Genomic DNA, 16,403 nt, shown 5'->3' with positions numbered 1-16,403 from the left:
AATGACAATGTAGCTTCATTGTATAAGCGAGTGCTGCAGTCTTATTTGTATTACTTCCATCAGTGTTTATTGTAGCAATATTCTATGCTGCTGAAAAGAAATGTTCCTGTGACAGTGGGTGGGGAACTTGTGGCTTTCCAAATGTTTGGGCCGACACCTCCCATCAGCCCTAGCATAACCAATGGTGAAGGACAATGGAATCTAGGCTGAAACATCTAGAGGGCCACGAATTCATAGAATCATAGAACAGCAGAGTTGGAAGGGGCCTACAAGGCCATCGAGTCCAACCCCCTGCTCAATGCAGGAATCCACCCTAAGGCATCCCTGACAGATGGTTGTCCAGCTGCCTCTTGAAGGCCTCTAGTGTGGGAGAGGCCACAACCTCACCAGGCAACTGATTCCATTGTCGTACTGCTCTAACAGTCAGGAAGTTTTTCCTGATGTCCAGCTGGAATCTGGCTTCCTTTAACTTGAGCCCGTTATTCCGTGTCCTGCACTCTGGGAGGATCGAGAAGAGATCCTGGCCCTCCTCTGTGTGACAACCTTTTAAGTATTTGAAGAGTGCTATCATGTCTCCCCTCAATCTTCTCTTCTCCAGGCTAAACATGCCCAGTTCTTTCAGTCTCTCTTCATAGGGCTTTGTTTACAGACCCCTGATCATCCTGGTTGCCCTCCTCTGAACACGCTCCAGCTTGTCTGCATCCTTCTTGAATTGTGGAGCCCAGAACTGGACACAATACTCTAGATGAGGCCTAACCAGGGCCGAATAGAGAGGAACCAGCACCTCACGTGATTTGGAAGCTGTTCTATTAATGCAGCCCAAAATAGCATTTGCCTTTCTTGCAGCCATATCGCAATGTTGGCTCATATTCAGCTTGCGATCTACAACAATTCCAAGATCCTTCTCGTTTGTAGTATTGCTGAGCCAAGTATTCCTACAAATTTAACCACTACAAATTTGCAGTGACCAAGGCAAGGTGCAGGATCCCAGGGGACAGAGTCAGCCATAAAGCCATGTAAGCAGATGAAAGATACAGAAACTAAGTATTCACATTCAGCTACAACACACACTGTCACTGCAGAGAACTCAAAAGCAAGAAAAGGGTTATGTCTGGCATGCCATCCACGTCAGGGGTCAAAACCTTTCGGACTTTCTCCCCCTCCCCGCTATATGATTATTGTAGTCTACAATTTATTTTTTTAAGAAGAGCTTGCGTTTTGCAATCATGCCCTCAATTTAAAGCACTGTTAGACTTCAGGTATGGTAGAGTACCTAATAAAACGATCCTGCCTGCCAGTCATATAAAATCCATCAGGGTCTCTCTAGGAGCTGAAGTAAATATACAATTAATTGGGGTTTATGTTTCAGGAAAGAGCCATGGGAAAGAGCATTTTCTTCTCCTGCCATTGAACGATAGTTTCCTCTCTCTGCCCAGTCAGTGTTTCAGGTGTTTGATTACATGTTTATTCCTACCCTTCTTTCCAAGAAGCTCAAGGTGGCATGCAAAGTTTTCCCCCACCCTCCCATTTTTTCCTGCCCCATAGTCACCCAGTGAGCTTCATGGGGAAGTGGGGGACTGAACTGAGTTCTACTTGGTGCTAGACCAACACTATGGCCACTATATACCATGCTGGTTCTTTAGCATACAATCAATACCAAGCTGGTACCATGCTGGTTCTTTAGCATACAACCATTACCAAGCCAAGCTGAAGTGAACCTGGCAATGCTCCTCAATCCACTCCAAGAACCTGGTTTTATTTAGTATTGTCAAGATGCATTTAGCAATGACCTTGGACTCAACTTTAACCCAAGATGGCAACAGTAGCACGTCATGCCAAACTCAGGCTAACGAGGTATTTGCAGGCAGGGAAAGAGTGAACATAATTCCGTAGCCGGCTCCCTAAGCACGAGTTTGTGCCGAGCAGCCTGCCAGTTGATTAAGAACACAGTTTCTTTAAGTTATAGCAGGGAAGGACTGAAAGAACTGGGCATGTTTAGCCTGGAGAAGAGAAGATTGAGGGGAGACATGAGAGCACTCTTCAAATACTTAAAAGGTTGTCACACAGAGGAGGGCCAGGATCTCTTCTCGATCCTCCCAGAGTGCAGGACACGGAATAACGGGCTCAAGTTAAAGGAAGCCAGATTCCGGCTGGACATCAGGAAATACTTCCTGACTGTTAGAGCAGTACAACAATGGAATCAGTTGCCTGGTGAGGTTGTGGCCTCTCCCACACTAGAGGGCTTCAAGATGCAGCTGGACAGCCATTTGTCAGGGATGCTTTAGGGTGGATTCCTGCATTGAGCAGGGGGTTGGACTCGATGGCCTTGTAGGCCCCTTCCAACTCTGCTATTCTATGATAAGCGAAGCATTCTGAAGCCTTGATGCTGCTTAATGCACCTTGTTGAACTTTGTCCTTTTGCTCTCTGTGGGTGGGAAAACTGACCCACAATAGGTCGCAGAGATGGGAGCTGCTACAAAGGAATGGATTCCTTGAGGTGGCATTGTCTTTGGGTTTAGAAATCCTAAATTTAAGTTTTGCATGGGTGAAATTCTCTTCCTGGTGCCTGCCATAATGCACAGGAGGCATTTTTAGACTTATAGCATCATAGAATCATAGAATAGCAAAGTTGGAAGGGGCCTACAAGGCCATCGAGTCCAGCCCCCTGCTCAATGTAGGAATCTACCCTAAAGCATCCCTGATAGATGGTTGTCCAGCTGCCTCTTGAAGGCCTCTAGTGTGGGAGAGCCCACCACCTCCCTAGGTGACTGGTTCCATTGTCGTACTGCTCTAACAGTCAGGAAGTTTCTTCTGTAAGCTATACAGATTGCTGCTGATTGAGGGAGGAGGGGGCAGTCCAACTACAGTAGAATTCTGTGCTGAGATAGCTTGTGGGCTGATTTGTTGACGATCAGGCTTGTAACCTGATCGTCTGTTCACATGTTGTCCTTGTGCTTAGATGTCTAATATTCACTAGTCCATGCTCTCCTCCTTGAATTGTTAAGACATTTAAGAACTGTTGTTCTTTGCAGACTGCCGCAAAGCATTTGCGTTGGTTGTACGGCCACCGACAGAGCAGACCAACTTGTTGTTCAGTTTCCAGATAACAACTGAGGAACTTCCCAAGGAGGACTGGCTGAAGAGGCTGTGTCGGCATGTAGCCAACACAATATGTAAAGCAGATGCAGTAAGTTCTTAATATTAGAGTTGATGAGAGAGAGAGAGAGAGAGAGAATTGTACAATGAATGTGTTGATGTGCAGATTGATATTTAAGAGACATATGTGTGATAAATCTTCTTGATGCCATGTTGGAACCAATGGAATGGCAAATGGAGCACTTTTTCATGGCTTGGCTTGAACAGTCTTTGATGATTTCTACAGAACCTAAAATGTTCTGTACACCAAACATGTGGCTGGTTACGGCTATATTACTGCCAAACAATGCAATGTCCAGGTGTAGCAATGCTTTTGTTTACATGATCTGCTTGGAGATATTGACATTACAGGTGCAGCACATCTGTGCTGGGAGTTCAGTAGTATATCAATATCAGTATATGTAGACCTGTTCTACCAGCCTGCCTGTTTGAATGAATGAATGAATGAATTTTATTTATTTATTTATTTTATTACATTTCTATACCGCCCAATAACCGGAGCTCTCTGGGCGGTTCACAAAATTTTATTTACGGTCACAAGATCAGCAAAACAACACAACAATATGAGCACAGATAATATTCCCAAACCGTTTAGAATGACATTAAATGGCACAGTAGGCATCATTTCCAGGAAGCTTTTGGGCCATGCTCGTTTGCTCTTTCGCCAGGTTATTTTGTAGGAAGCTGTCTGATTCAACAGTATTTAATGGCTATTTGTTAGCCTCTTTTTATTCCTTTGTTTTTAGTGTTTGTACTGCTCCTTTTATTTTATGTTGTGTAAATCGCTATAATTTCTTGGCTGCTTTGACCATTACCTTAAGAAAAAGCAGGATCTAAATGTGTTAAAAATAAAACATCATGTTTCTAGCAGGATTTGTGTATGTGCTGCTGGATTTGTAATGATCATGTAAATTAGGGGTACGGAACATGGCGTTCGTAAAGGTTCTTTACTGAGACTTCCACTGGTGCCCCATGAAAGCCCTCCACTCTCTGTCCCCTTAGTGTGTGTGTATATATATATGTGTGTATATTTAAGAAAAACCTTTAAAAAACACACTAAAGCACCAAGTTCTCTTCCTGTTCCTGTTGTAGATCAGCTGTTGGCAGGCCGGCAGAGAAGGAAAGAGTTTCTTTCTCGCTCCACTCAGTCTTCGGCCTCACATAGACCTTTCCCCTTTGCGTTCTCTCTCTCTCTCTCTCTCTCTCTCTCTCTCTCTCTCTCTCTCCCCCCACTCCCAGTCTCTAAAATCAGTATTTCTCTCCCCTCTCTCCCTTTTTTCTTCCTATTTCCCCTCCTTCCAAGCCTCTAGCCTTGCTATTTCTCTCCCCTCCCACCTCTTTAGCTCACTATTTCTCCTCCTCCTAGACTCTAGCCTTGCTTTTCCTTTAGCTCCCTTTGCCTCACTGTTTCTCCCCCATTACCAGCCTCTAGCCTTGCTATTTCTCCTTCCCTCCCTCCTAGCCTGAATTAAGGAACTCTTGGTTGTTTATACGTTAACCCATCCAGTTTCGTTGTTGGGTTAACTCTGCCCTCTCTCACGCAGCCAAACCAGTTCCTGGATTGTTGAACCCAGGAATGGAGGATTATGTACAAACCAGGTCTCTGTTTTATCAGTAGTTCATCTTTGGTTGGAACCCTAAGTCACTTATGAGTGCATGAGCCACCTTGAACTCTTGGATTCTCATGAGTATGCCTAGGATTTGACTCTAAAAGTACAAACAGACCAGCTTTGGGCTCTTGCAAAATAGTGCATTTAGAACTAAGAGAATGCTGCAATTGAAAAAAGGATCACGTTGAGTCATTCCTGTCTCCGGACAGGAGTAGAATTGCAAATGGGCTCTAAAAATCTTTATCACCTTGTCACTTGGAGTCACAAACTTTCCCTGCTCTTCTAACCCTGCATGGTTCGCATCCCCTTTTTTAAAAATGAGGAGAGCTTATTATTATTTTGAAAAAGATTGAACATTGACATACACACCCCACATGAGGGCAGCAAAGTCTTTAACTTTGTTTTGTTTTTTTCCTCCTTGATGGCTAAGTGGTAAAATGCTCTGAAGCAATGTGGGCGTGCAACTCCTGTGTGGGTGTGCAAAAATAGTATGCAACGTCTAATGCACAATAAAGAAAAACGTAAGGACTTGAACAGACCTGGATTTTTGAAATGTGGCTCTTAAATTCAAGGCGCCTTTCTTTAATGGTCAAATTTTCTTTCTGTTAGGAAAATCTTATTTATTCAACTGATCCTGATTCTATTGAAGTAAACACAAAAGATGTGGACAGTACCTTGAGTAGGGCCTCCCGGGCCATAAAGAAAACATCCAAAAAGGTAAGAGGTTTAGCTAATAAAGAACTATGCTGAAGTTATCGCCTTGCATTAACTGTTCACATTTGGGGGCAAAACCCACACAGTTCTTTTCCCTGTAACACATTTTTCTTAAGGTTTATTTATGTTAAGTATTCCTATTCTCCTTTTAGGATAAAGCCCTTCCCAAGGCAGCTGACATGAAAATAAATAAATAAATAAAAAACTACAAGCTTCCTTTCCAACAAAGTACAGTCATTTAAAGTACAATTATTCCAGTGCAATAAAATGTTTTTAAGTTGAAAGGAGTCATTTGCACACATTCTGCACTTTCGAAGAGAAAATGAGTATTGTCTACTGACAAATGTCACTATTATTTTTGTAGGGATGTATTGTGCAGTAACCCACAATTTAGTAAAGAGCTTTCAACCACCGTGTGTGTTGTCTCCTGTAAACATCCTATACGTTACTACTTCTGGTGCAGAGTTTGAGGGTCTGAATCAGGGTTATCTTGATGTTTTGAAGTTGGGGAAAAAGTGACCTTAACCCATGTTAGCCAGCAAAAAGCGGCAAAAGCACAGTCTGCACTTTCTGCCATTTGATGCAACTATTTTCCATTGGGATTATATAACTATCTATAAAATAAATAAAATGTATGCCAAAAGAGTATAACCCTTCAAATATCTGGGCTCTATTCCACAAAACATTTATGCCATAATAAATTTTCTAGTCTTTAAGATGCTGCAAGGCTTCATGTAGATAAAGTGATTTGCCCAGCAATCCTAACTGGGGAAGGAATGGTGAGTGACAAGGTGAATTCTTCATCTGTTCCCCAGCCCTGCTGGCTTGTGCTGGCCAGGGCAGTAGGTGGGGGAGTCAGGTCTGGTATCCCTCCTGTTAGAGCAGTGGATCCAAAGTCAGCTCTGACCGGCCCACACTGGGGCTTGACACTTGCTACCAGTGCCAGTGATACCTTTATACTGGTGGAGCTTTAGGCAGTAGAGCCTACCTCTTAACTAGGGATGTGCTCCGCTTCTAATCGGACCGGAGAAGCAGTAGCGGAGCGGGGGGCTTCGCCTGCCCTTAAGGCGGAGGCGAAGAGGATTGGGGGGCCGGCGGAGCGTGGCGAAGAGGATCGAGGTGAAGGCGGATCCTTCGCCTCGATCCGGAGCTCCGCCGGAAAGGTAAGTGGGGTTTACCGGGCCCTGTCGCTGTCGCCCATGCGGCGACAGCAGCAGGGCCCGGTAACGCCCCCCGCCCTCCTCTCCCTTACCTGCCTCCGTCCGCGGTCCGTCAGCGTCTCCAATTGAGCCCGTGGTTCCAGCAGGAAGTCTGGGCCGCCCCTCCCCCTTGGTCCCTTACCGGGCTCTGCCGCCGTCACCGCATGGGCGGTGATGGCGGCAGGGCCCGGTAACCCCCCCGCCCTCCTCTCCCTTACCTGCCTCCGTCCGCGGTCCGTCAGCGTCTCCAACTGAGTCCGTGGTTCCAGCATGGGCGGCGATGGCGGCAGGGCCCGGTAACCCCCCCTATGGGGGGGGGGACCGGAGCTCCGATCCGGATCCGGAGCTCCGAGCGGAGCGGAGTGGGCACAGGCGGAGTGGGGGCGGGGCGGAGCGGGCCGATCCGAAAATGGCGGATCTTAAAGTGAAGCGGAGTGGGGGGTCCGTGCACACCCCTACTCTTAACCCAGCTGGTGGAATTCCCTCTTCATAGGCAGAGGCCAGCAGAGGGCAGTCTGCCAGATCCTAACGATTTCCAATGAGCAACTCTGCTGCTTAGGATTGCATTGGTGGCAAATGAAATGTGAGCTTGGAATGTGCACAATCTAGAATGAGATGGTTCGCATTTGGTTTCCATTTTTAAACGGTGGCACAATTTCATTAAATTGTCTCGGTTCACCTAATAATGGCCCTTGTCAAACTCTGCAGGTTACACGAGCGTTCTCTTTTTCCAAGACGCCAAAGAGAGCACTTCGAAGAGCTTTGATGGCACACAGTGGTGCAGAAGGAAAGAATATCTGCACAGCTAATGAAAGTTTCTTAGGAGGGCGACTTGCCAGTACTTCATCACTAGCAGTAAGTGCCTTGCTTGGAGAAATCTTGAATAATATAAAAGTCCAAGTGGGACTCTGACTCCTTCACTGCACTTATTTAAATAATGAAGCTTATTGTACAATGTTTATTAATCTCTTTGAAGCCATAACACCTATGTGGTTGATATGATTAAAAGATCATATCAAACGTAGTAGAGAAATCCATTGTAAACATCAACCAGAAGTGAGCATACATGGTGGAGATATCAGGGAATGTATTTAATAGAAGGAAATATGTCCTCATGTGGCTGATAAAAGACTTGAGATAACAAAGCATTTAGAAAACTGAGCTTGGAAGGTTCTCAGAGGTTCTGCAGCCAATAAAGCATAATCTCTGCACAGGGAAATGCCAGCTGATTATAAAGTTTGTGTGTATGTGTGTTGGGGTTGGGAAGGCAATAGAATGGGGTTGGGGAATTTGGATCTTTTAAACACTCGGTCTCATGACTATACAATTCAGGAGTCAGGTACTTTGTCTTGTTACAAATGAATCTTAAAAATGTTGCAGGAGAAACTAGTAGTTAAAAACTCTATAGCTATAAAGTCTAATTGAAAACATAGGATGAAATTGTTCCCGTGGGATGAATCTGGGAGGATGGAGGGCATCGCTATTAGTGTGGTCACGGGAAGGGGGAAGTATGGCAGAATGTGGATAGGGAGACATTTTCCTCCCTCTCTCAAAATACTAGAACCCAGTGGGATCATCCCATGAAGCTGATTGGTGGGAGATCCAGAACAGATAAAAGGAAGGACTTCTTCACACAGCGCATAGTTAAATTATGGAACTCACTACCACACAATGTAGTGATGGCCACCAATTTGGATGCCTTTAAAAGGGGGTTGGATAAATTCCTGGAGGCTAAAGCTATCAATGGCTACTAGCCCTGATGGTTATGGGCTATCTCCAATATTCGAGGCAGTAAGCCTGTGTGCACCAGTTGCTGGGGAGCATGGGTGGGAGGGTGCTGTTTCACCATGTCCTGCTTGTTCATCCCTGGCTGATAGCTGGTTGGCCACTGTGTGAACAGCGTGCTGGACTAGATGGACCCTTGGTCTGATCCAGCATAGCTCATCTTATGTTCTTATGGCATTGGGAGGGTTAACATGCCCATTTAAGAGGAGGATGAAGATCAGATATTTTAGGCCTGTTCCCTCTTCTGGCTTTCCCCTCAGCCTAGACTTGACTAGAGTGATTGGTTTTAAAGCATATGCAGAATTCATTGCGGAGAGGATGGTTTGAGACAGTTCATCTTGGCCTTCCTGTGTTTAAGGAAGGCTTACCAGGAGTGAGCAAATGCTTACTTCTATGGATATCTGAGTTCAGTAAAAGTTGGTCCCTTAACAGACAGTGATTCTTATTTTGTCCAGGCATGCGATAGCCTCCATTTCTGATGTGATTGGTCTAGCCAGCAAATCAGAAAATTTCCTAGTGGCTGAACCCACTTTCCTAATGACTCTAAATTTACATCTCAAAAGACCCAGTTGGTTTGAACCCGTTAGCCTATTCTTTTAAAGAGTTTAGGTTTTGGGATGTGTATAGGCAAACAAGAAGGTGAGAGAAGCATCCAGACACTCTGCTGGGAACCTGTAGGAGAGCCTTTGAAAATGACCTATATGTCTGGTTAGATACATATGCAGTAAGATGTTCCTTTAGATACTTTGAATGCAATAAAGAGGAGAAGCTGGCAGTCATCTGCATATTGATGACATTTCAGCTCTCCCTTCCCACAAAATCTCCTCGTGCTTTTTCATGTAGATCAGAGATGGGGAACTTTTGGCTCACTGGCTGAATTCAGCTTGCCAGCCATCAATTCCGACACTTGGAGGGAGGCCTTGTGCAAGACCCTTCCCCCTTCCAAGAAGGGAGAAGCGACAAGAGTGACCACTCCTGGAGGCCATGGCTCAGTTGACTTTGTTCCTCCTTTGCCTTCTCCAATTGGGGAAAGGGAGGGTGGAGCAAAGCCAGCTCAGAATTCAGCTGGCCCTTGGAAATTATTGAAATACAAAACCCAGCGGATTAGTCGTACTGATTCGAGTATCATAATCTCTGAAAGGTAAATCTAGTTCAAGCTGATCTTGAACATGGTGGACTGAAGGATTCAAAGGGAATTGTTAGCGTGTTGCTACTGATGTGTGGGCTACCTCAGCTTAAAATAAATGGTACTGGATGAAATGTTGCAGGAGCTTTAAATGTGGGTTGAACGCACCATGAAGATTAACTGTTTGTGTGTGTGTGTGTGTGTCCCCTCCCCCCCGTAATGTTTTTAGATTATTCGTTCCTCTTCTACATACAGCTTAAGTGGGCCAATTAAGCACTTCGTTAGTGTGCAGCGTTCCAACTCTGTTGATGAGAGCTCCCAAAGTTCTAGGCCTCGACTTCTCATCCGTCCTTCCTGTGGTCTAGAAGGGCAAACGGCTTCCAGCTCTGAAAACTTAAATGGCTTCTCCCTCGCCAGTTCTTGCCCTTTGATCCCCAGTGATGAAGCCGGTGATGACCAGAGGCCTACCTAAAGTGAGCTCCATCACCACCTCCGTTGGGCACTTCCTGTTTAAATCAGGCGCACAGTCTATCCCATGTCCTCTCACCTCTGGGTCTGTCTTGGGCTCTGTATTCACAGTTTCATTCCCAACATGAGATATTTGAGTTACACTTTTGAATTAAATGCCTATGTCAGACAAACTCTGTCACCACTTATACTGATCTGTTCTGGGTTTCTTTCCATGTGTTCTGACATTTAAGATCCAGGTGCTTTTTTATATAGTATGTAGGGCTGTTAATTTGAACCTTGGTCTTTTTAATCCGGAACTTTTTTTGAGCAAAAGTCAGTGCGGCTGTCACATTCAAGAGTCCATCTTTTCACAATCTTCACATTTGCAAGTTCTGTATAGTGCTTCATTCCCTTGCTGCAAATCTGTAGCAGAATCATTAACAGAAGTTTACATCCCAAAGTGAACTGCAGATTAATAAAACTTTTTGCGGGGAGGTTAGGTTCATTGCAGTAGTTTTTATCCCCTGTAGGCCATCAAGACTTTTAAACAATCCTGAAGCTTGCCCTATTCAAAAATGAAAGATTTGAGCTATAAGATATAATGAAAAATTATATCCATTTTAGCAGTCTGAGTAGATAGCTGTTTTGGGAGCCTTTTTTTTTTTTAAAGACGCAAGCTGGCCATTTTATTTGTGGACCTGAAAATACAGCTTGGGCAGAGCTACCTTTAGGATATGTAACCAGTAAGGTCTAACCTTTTCTCTTGAGCCTTGGATACATTGGAAAACCTGGAAAGAACTGGTACTTAAACACATGAACCTTACAGGTCTAACGGCTTACAAGGAAAGCACCTGTTGACATAAATGCAATGCATTCATATCTCTCAGCGGTGTCGCTGAAGATGTGTATCCAACTAATTTGCCAGAACTTTAAAAGCCTGATTTTCCTTTAATTCTCTCCATTATGCCTGGGACACGTTGAGAGGTATTTCATCCACAAGAGAGTATGCAGTTAATACTTCTTGATTTCTTTTAACAGGGCATCCACTCTCCTTCCTTGATCAACCTGCCATCAGTGTTTGAGAAGAGGAGTCATACCTTAAGTCGATCAACTACTCACTTGATATGAAGTAGGCAGAAAATGGAGCTGCAGCTTAAAATGGTGACTGACCAAAAAGGTGGTCTAGCTTCTCAAGTGACCAGATACTGACATGAATGGTGGTACTTAGTTAGCACTTAGTGGCAATTAGTAAACTTCTAGATAACACTAAGTTGATCACCAAGAGTTGTCTAGTTTGTCTATAAAACAAGGACTGGACCTTGGTTTGTTTGAAACGTATTCATTTGCACAAATTACTCTACCAGCATAATGGAAATACTCTTGGTGTAAAGACTTCATGAATAAATGGTATTGGAATTGATTTCTAAAAACCCAATAATGCCCCTACTAGTCGAGGATGTTGATTTTTGTTTTTAAAATTGTATATGTATGTTTATTGGCTATGTCCAACTTAACTATTGCATGGACCAATTATCTAAAGTGAAATACTTGCGTCATATTTAAAGTACAGACAATGAACCTGGTTTTATAAGCTATCATTTAATCCAGAATATACTCTAGGCATGACAGTGCATTGGTGATAGTCTAGTGAAAGCATGCAAAGTTTTCACCAATATGTCAACTGGTCTAACATTGCTTAGCTGCTAGGTTTAACTTTTATCCAAGAAAGTGGGAAATCACCAGAAATGGAAGCCCCTTGAAAAATCACTGTAGTCAATTATATTTATAATCTTTGAATGGAGACCATTTAAAAAGAAGCTATCTCTAAAATTGAAAACACATTTTTGTACAGACTGTTCATGCACAGATTTCAGTATGGAAATGAAAATGTAGATCTTACTTCGATATCTACGGCTGCTATTTTTTTATTCATAGGCTTTCATATAAATTACTCTGAAACATTCACCCTGTGTTTTGTATACTTCTGTTATTTTGCTATAAAACAAACATTTTTAGAATAATCAAGTTTTTGTAATATATTCCTATACATGCTCCAGAAATTAAGGCTCTACACTTAATGTTTCTTGCTGCCTGTATTTTGGAATGGTGATGGGTGGGATTTCTATCTTCCCATTCAGTTAATCACAGATTGTTCCTTGTAAGTGTAACTTGGCCACTTTATTACTTTTGTATCTTTATAAGTTCTATACTGGTAGAAACTTTTGTAAATAAAACTGAACTGTTTACTTCAACTTAATTTGTGATATTAATCCCACGGATTTTCTTCCTCCCGGCTCATGTAATAATTGTGCCATGTCCGGTGCAAATGATGCAGAGTTTGTTCAGTTGCTTTTGAAGGTTTCTTATAATGGAAAATAAGGCAAGGACGTGTGTGTTCCTATCTACTCTTAAAATGTGTGGTGAAAGCATCTCCCTGTTGAATTACTTCTTAAACGTATCTACTTCTGATAGTTACTCGGACAAATAGGTTGCTGCTGCAATACTGAAAGTTTCTGATTGACTTGAGTAATGCATTATACTAGAGTTCCTCAATTCCTGTTCTATTCAATGTGGATGAGAAGATAAGAGCAGAAATGACAGTATACAGGGGTTGGTTGGAAATGGGAAGTTTTCTGTGTCGGGTTGTGAATTATCATAGAAAAGCTGTGTCCCAATTCTAACATGACTTGTTAAAATGAATAAAGGGTTCAGTGAAAAGGTGTTACTAAAGCCAATGAGAGGCTGGCTGACTTGGTCAGCTTTATAAAGGGTAGGGTTTCCAAGGAGTAAATTATTGCATCAAATCTTTTCCTTGGCTCCACAAAAGAAGTATAGCAGGGTTAATTCAATGCAAGCATGTTGTGCTTCGCATTCTTCTTCCAGGTTGAATGCGGGTGGAGGCAAGGAAAGAAGCCTCGTGTGGTGGGAGAAATCAAAAACCTGCTGATAGATAAACAACTTGTCTCCAGGTGAGCAGAGCTGGGTTTTTTTTAGGCTGCAATAGTTTGTCCACCCACGGTCTAGCAGTGTAACAAACCCTAGTATCAAAATTTGTCACCTTTTAGGGATGGGATGAGAGATGTGGATGAAATTATCCATGGCCTGAAAGACAAACAGCTTCCACCTGTGTCGTCATTGTGTGCTCAAATGTTCCAGTCAACTCAATTCTATTTAAGATTCTTAGTGCTGTTTAAAGAGTCATAGATTCTCACTGCAAGCTATTAAGGCATTGATGGGCTATGGTGATTCATCCATGTTCCTTTATTTAACCGAGGTGGTGGAGAGATTGGAACAGTGGTGAGAGCACCGGTTTCTCAATGTTTTTAATGGGAGCTAAGATGGCTGGTCTGCACTGTGCTAAAATAGCAGTTTCTGTTTAATTTCTTTTTAAAAAAATCAGTATGTAAAGATAGAATCATACGCCAGAACTAGCTGGAAGCTGTTGGCTTTCTTTTAAAAATGTATGTGCACGCACACACACACACACACACACACACACACACGTTTAACATAACCCCTCCAAAACCTGAGATGGCCTAATTTGAAACTATCTTGTGCCTGCTTAGTCAACTGGCTTCGTTTTTCCCTTCCTGGCAGAGAAACAGAAATTTAACTAAAAAGTGACATAGCTATGCATCTGAAGCTATGGCTCTCCAAAATGAGTATTTTGGAGAGCCACAGGAAGAACCCCTTATTTGATTTCTTCAGTTCTAAATCCACCTAATGGCCATCTTTGGGGCTTGATCTTAAGTTTGAATTTATGTAACCCACTAAATGTCCATGATGCCTTATAAGCAAACTCTATTTTCAGATGGAAAGTTTCTTGTTCTTAGTGCTCCCCATAGGAAAGGCTGCTAGTCTGGAAGGACTGCTGGCCCTTTTGTTGTTGAGGTGGCCACTTTTGGAGGCTTGCTGAAGATACATTCTGACACAAAATGTAACCTAGATGCCATCCCATATGTGAAAAGGGCAAGTAGTATCTCAAAGAGGACTGTACTACCTCAAGACACCAATTGTTTTAATTGGCCCTTAGTATGGACTGTTCCATCCATATGCTTATAATAGGGATGTTCTTTGCAAAGCAAGTGAACACGTCCTGTTTGCAACCACTGTGCCCTGTGTGGGCATTTGCCTGCAACACAAGTAGAGCTAAAGTGAGGACCGGATGCCCTTCCCACGAACGTTCTTCAGCCCCTGACTAAGTCACAGATCTTTGCATGTTCAGCTCCAAGCTCTATGACTGCCTTCCCCAATCTAGTGCTCTACAGATGTTTTTGGACCTAGTCCAAACATCTGGAGGTCACCAGGTTGGAAAAGACTGACCTATGATACAGCTGGAAAGTTTGGGGCCAGGGCATTTTAGCCTCAACTCATTTTGCAGGCAAACACCTGCATAGGGCTTCCCTGTTGCTCTTTCTCCTGGAAAGCTCCAAATGTATGTTCCACCGCTAGCTATTGGCCACGTCTTTCACAGGCAGGCCCTACCAACCTTCCTCAGTTGGTAGAGGTCTGTACAGAGGGTGGTGCTAGAGCTCCACCTTTTCTTGATGCACACCTTTCAGCCCTAAAAGCTCTGCTGCGTCCTCCATATCCTGGTTGCATTGGGGTTGGCTGTGTGTGTGTGCACTCCAGGGTTCAGCTATTTGTACTTGGATTTATATACCTGACAGTATGTCTCTTATATTTTATTTGGTCTGTAGAGCATTGATATCGTCAAGACGAACAGTTATTGGAATATATGGAAATGGAAGCTTTGCCCTCTTTTTGTTGCTTCCATATTTTTTTAAAAGAAGCAAGTGCTAAATAATATATGTGTGTGCTCCTTGCAAGTGACATTGCTGCAAGTATTGGGAGGTGTCCCCCAATGATACATTGATGCATGAGAAGCATCCCTTGGTGGTGGTGGTGGTGGTGGTGAGGAGTAATGTGCTTATGAGCAGATGCTCTGTTCTAATGAAAATGGGAATGGCCAAAAGCCCCAGCCTGAAGGGTCCCAGCCACACTGTTCAACCTCAGTTCACTTCTGCTTAAGCTCCATGAGCTCACAGAGGCTGTGGACTTCTAGTCATACTCCACCAGTTCCATGATCTCGACCATGTATATGGTCTGATTCCATTGGAGCATGGAGAAAGCATTACAGGTTGTGCAGAACTCCAACTTCCTGAGAATCTTGGCTCATGCTAGTGGAATCACAGAAGCCAATCAGGAGGCTGAATACGTTTTCAGGGTCCTTGCCCTACTCTTCACTATAAAACCAGAGTAAATGATGCTAAATATAGTTTAAACAAAAACAAATTATGCAAAATGCCCAATTGATGTAATTTATTGCAGGTTGCAGACTTTCTTTGGCACAGAGCTCGGATTGCCTTGGTGCAGAATTTGAACAACCTTTTCTCCCCTTTTTTTCTTTAAAAGGGGAGCATAGTACACAAAACCAAGATCCTGATGTTACTGGCTTTGATACAAGGATTGTCCTCAAGCAGGGAGAGGATGGTGCAGCCTCTTACTGCTTCCCAGTCACGTGTGTAGCAACTTTCAGTTAGATTAAAGCAAAGGGATATTTGTCTTTGACAATGGACCAACCAAGAGACATCCTGAGACACAGGTAAGAATTATTGTATGATGTCCACCTGACAAAGGCAAGACTATAATAAATAGATCTAAACAGAGCATAACTACACGATAGGCATGTGCTCCGCTCCGATTAGAAGCGCAGAAGCAGGAGCGAATTGGCCTGCTCCGCCTTGCCCAGAGGCGGAGTAGAAGCAGACCGCGGACCCCTAGAAGCAAGGCGAAGAGAAGTGCCCATTTTTCGGAGCTTCTCTTTCAGGCGGACTGCTCCGATCACCTTGAAACATTTCGCCCATAGATAACTGGGTTGTTTTTGAAGCTATCGTTATGAAAATTCTTGTGCTTAGACAGTCGTGGATGGGGTCATTTTGAGACTACTCTCACCTCTCTGCGTCGTGCGGGTTGCGTGCTATATTTTTTTAAAAATCGGGTAAACGAACATTACAAACAGGGACAGCGCGGGTCAAATGGCGGTTTTCGCCCATAGGATTGCATTGCGGAAAAGAATCGGGGATAACTGGGTTGTTTTTGAAGCTATCGTTCTGAAAATTCTTGTGCTTAGGCAGTCGTGGATGGGGGTCATTTTGAGACTACTCTCAGCTCTCTGTGTTGTGTGGGTCGCGTGCTAGAATTTTTTAAAAAGTAGGGTAAAGGCGGGAAAAAGATTACCTTTTTGATTGCTGAGGGGCAGAGTCAACTCCCGGTCATGATCACATGATCCCAAAGTTGGAGGAGGGGATAGGCAAAACAGGTAACTTGGGATTCTGGGAACTTCTCTTTCTTAGTCTGAAC

General features: G+C 43.6%; 1 protein-coding gene across 1 annotated transcript in view; it reads left to right on the top strand.

The window, feature by feature from the left end:
• ECT2 (epithelial cell transforming 2) overlaps positions 1-11,620 on the top strand; it is a 41,125-nt gene extending 29,505 nt beyond the window's left edge. Inside the window, exons 22-25 of the mRNA XM_063131444.1 lie at positions 3,033-3,187; positions 5,376-5,483; positions 7,388-7,534; positions 11,079-11,620. Of these exons, the coding sequence (XP_062987514.1) occupies positions 3,033-3,187; positions 5,376-5,483; positions 7,388-7,534; positions 11,079-11,168 (500 nt within the window). The 3' untranslated portion in view covers positions 11,169-11,620. The remainder of the gene's footprint in view (positions 1-3,032; positions 3,188-5,375; positions 5,484-7,387; positions 7,535-11,078) is intronic.
• The last annotated feature ends 4,783 nt before the right edge of the window (positions 11,621-16,403 follow it).

This window comes from Elgaria multicarinata, chromosome 8, assembly GCF_023053635.1.
Source record: "Elgaria multicarinata webbii isolate HBS135686 ecotype San Diego chromosome 8, rElgMul1.1.pri, whole genome shotgun sequence".
Taxonomy (NCBI): domain Eukaryota; kingdom Metazoa; phylum Chordata; class Lepidosauria; order Squamata; family Anguidae; genus Elgaria; species Elgaria multicarinata.
This window is presented reverse-complemented; position numbering and strand designations above follow the sequence as displayed.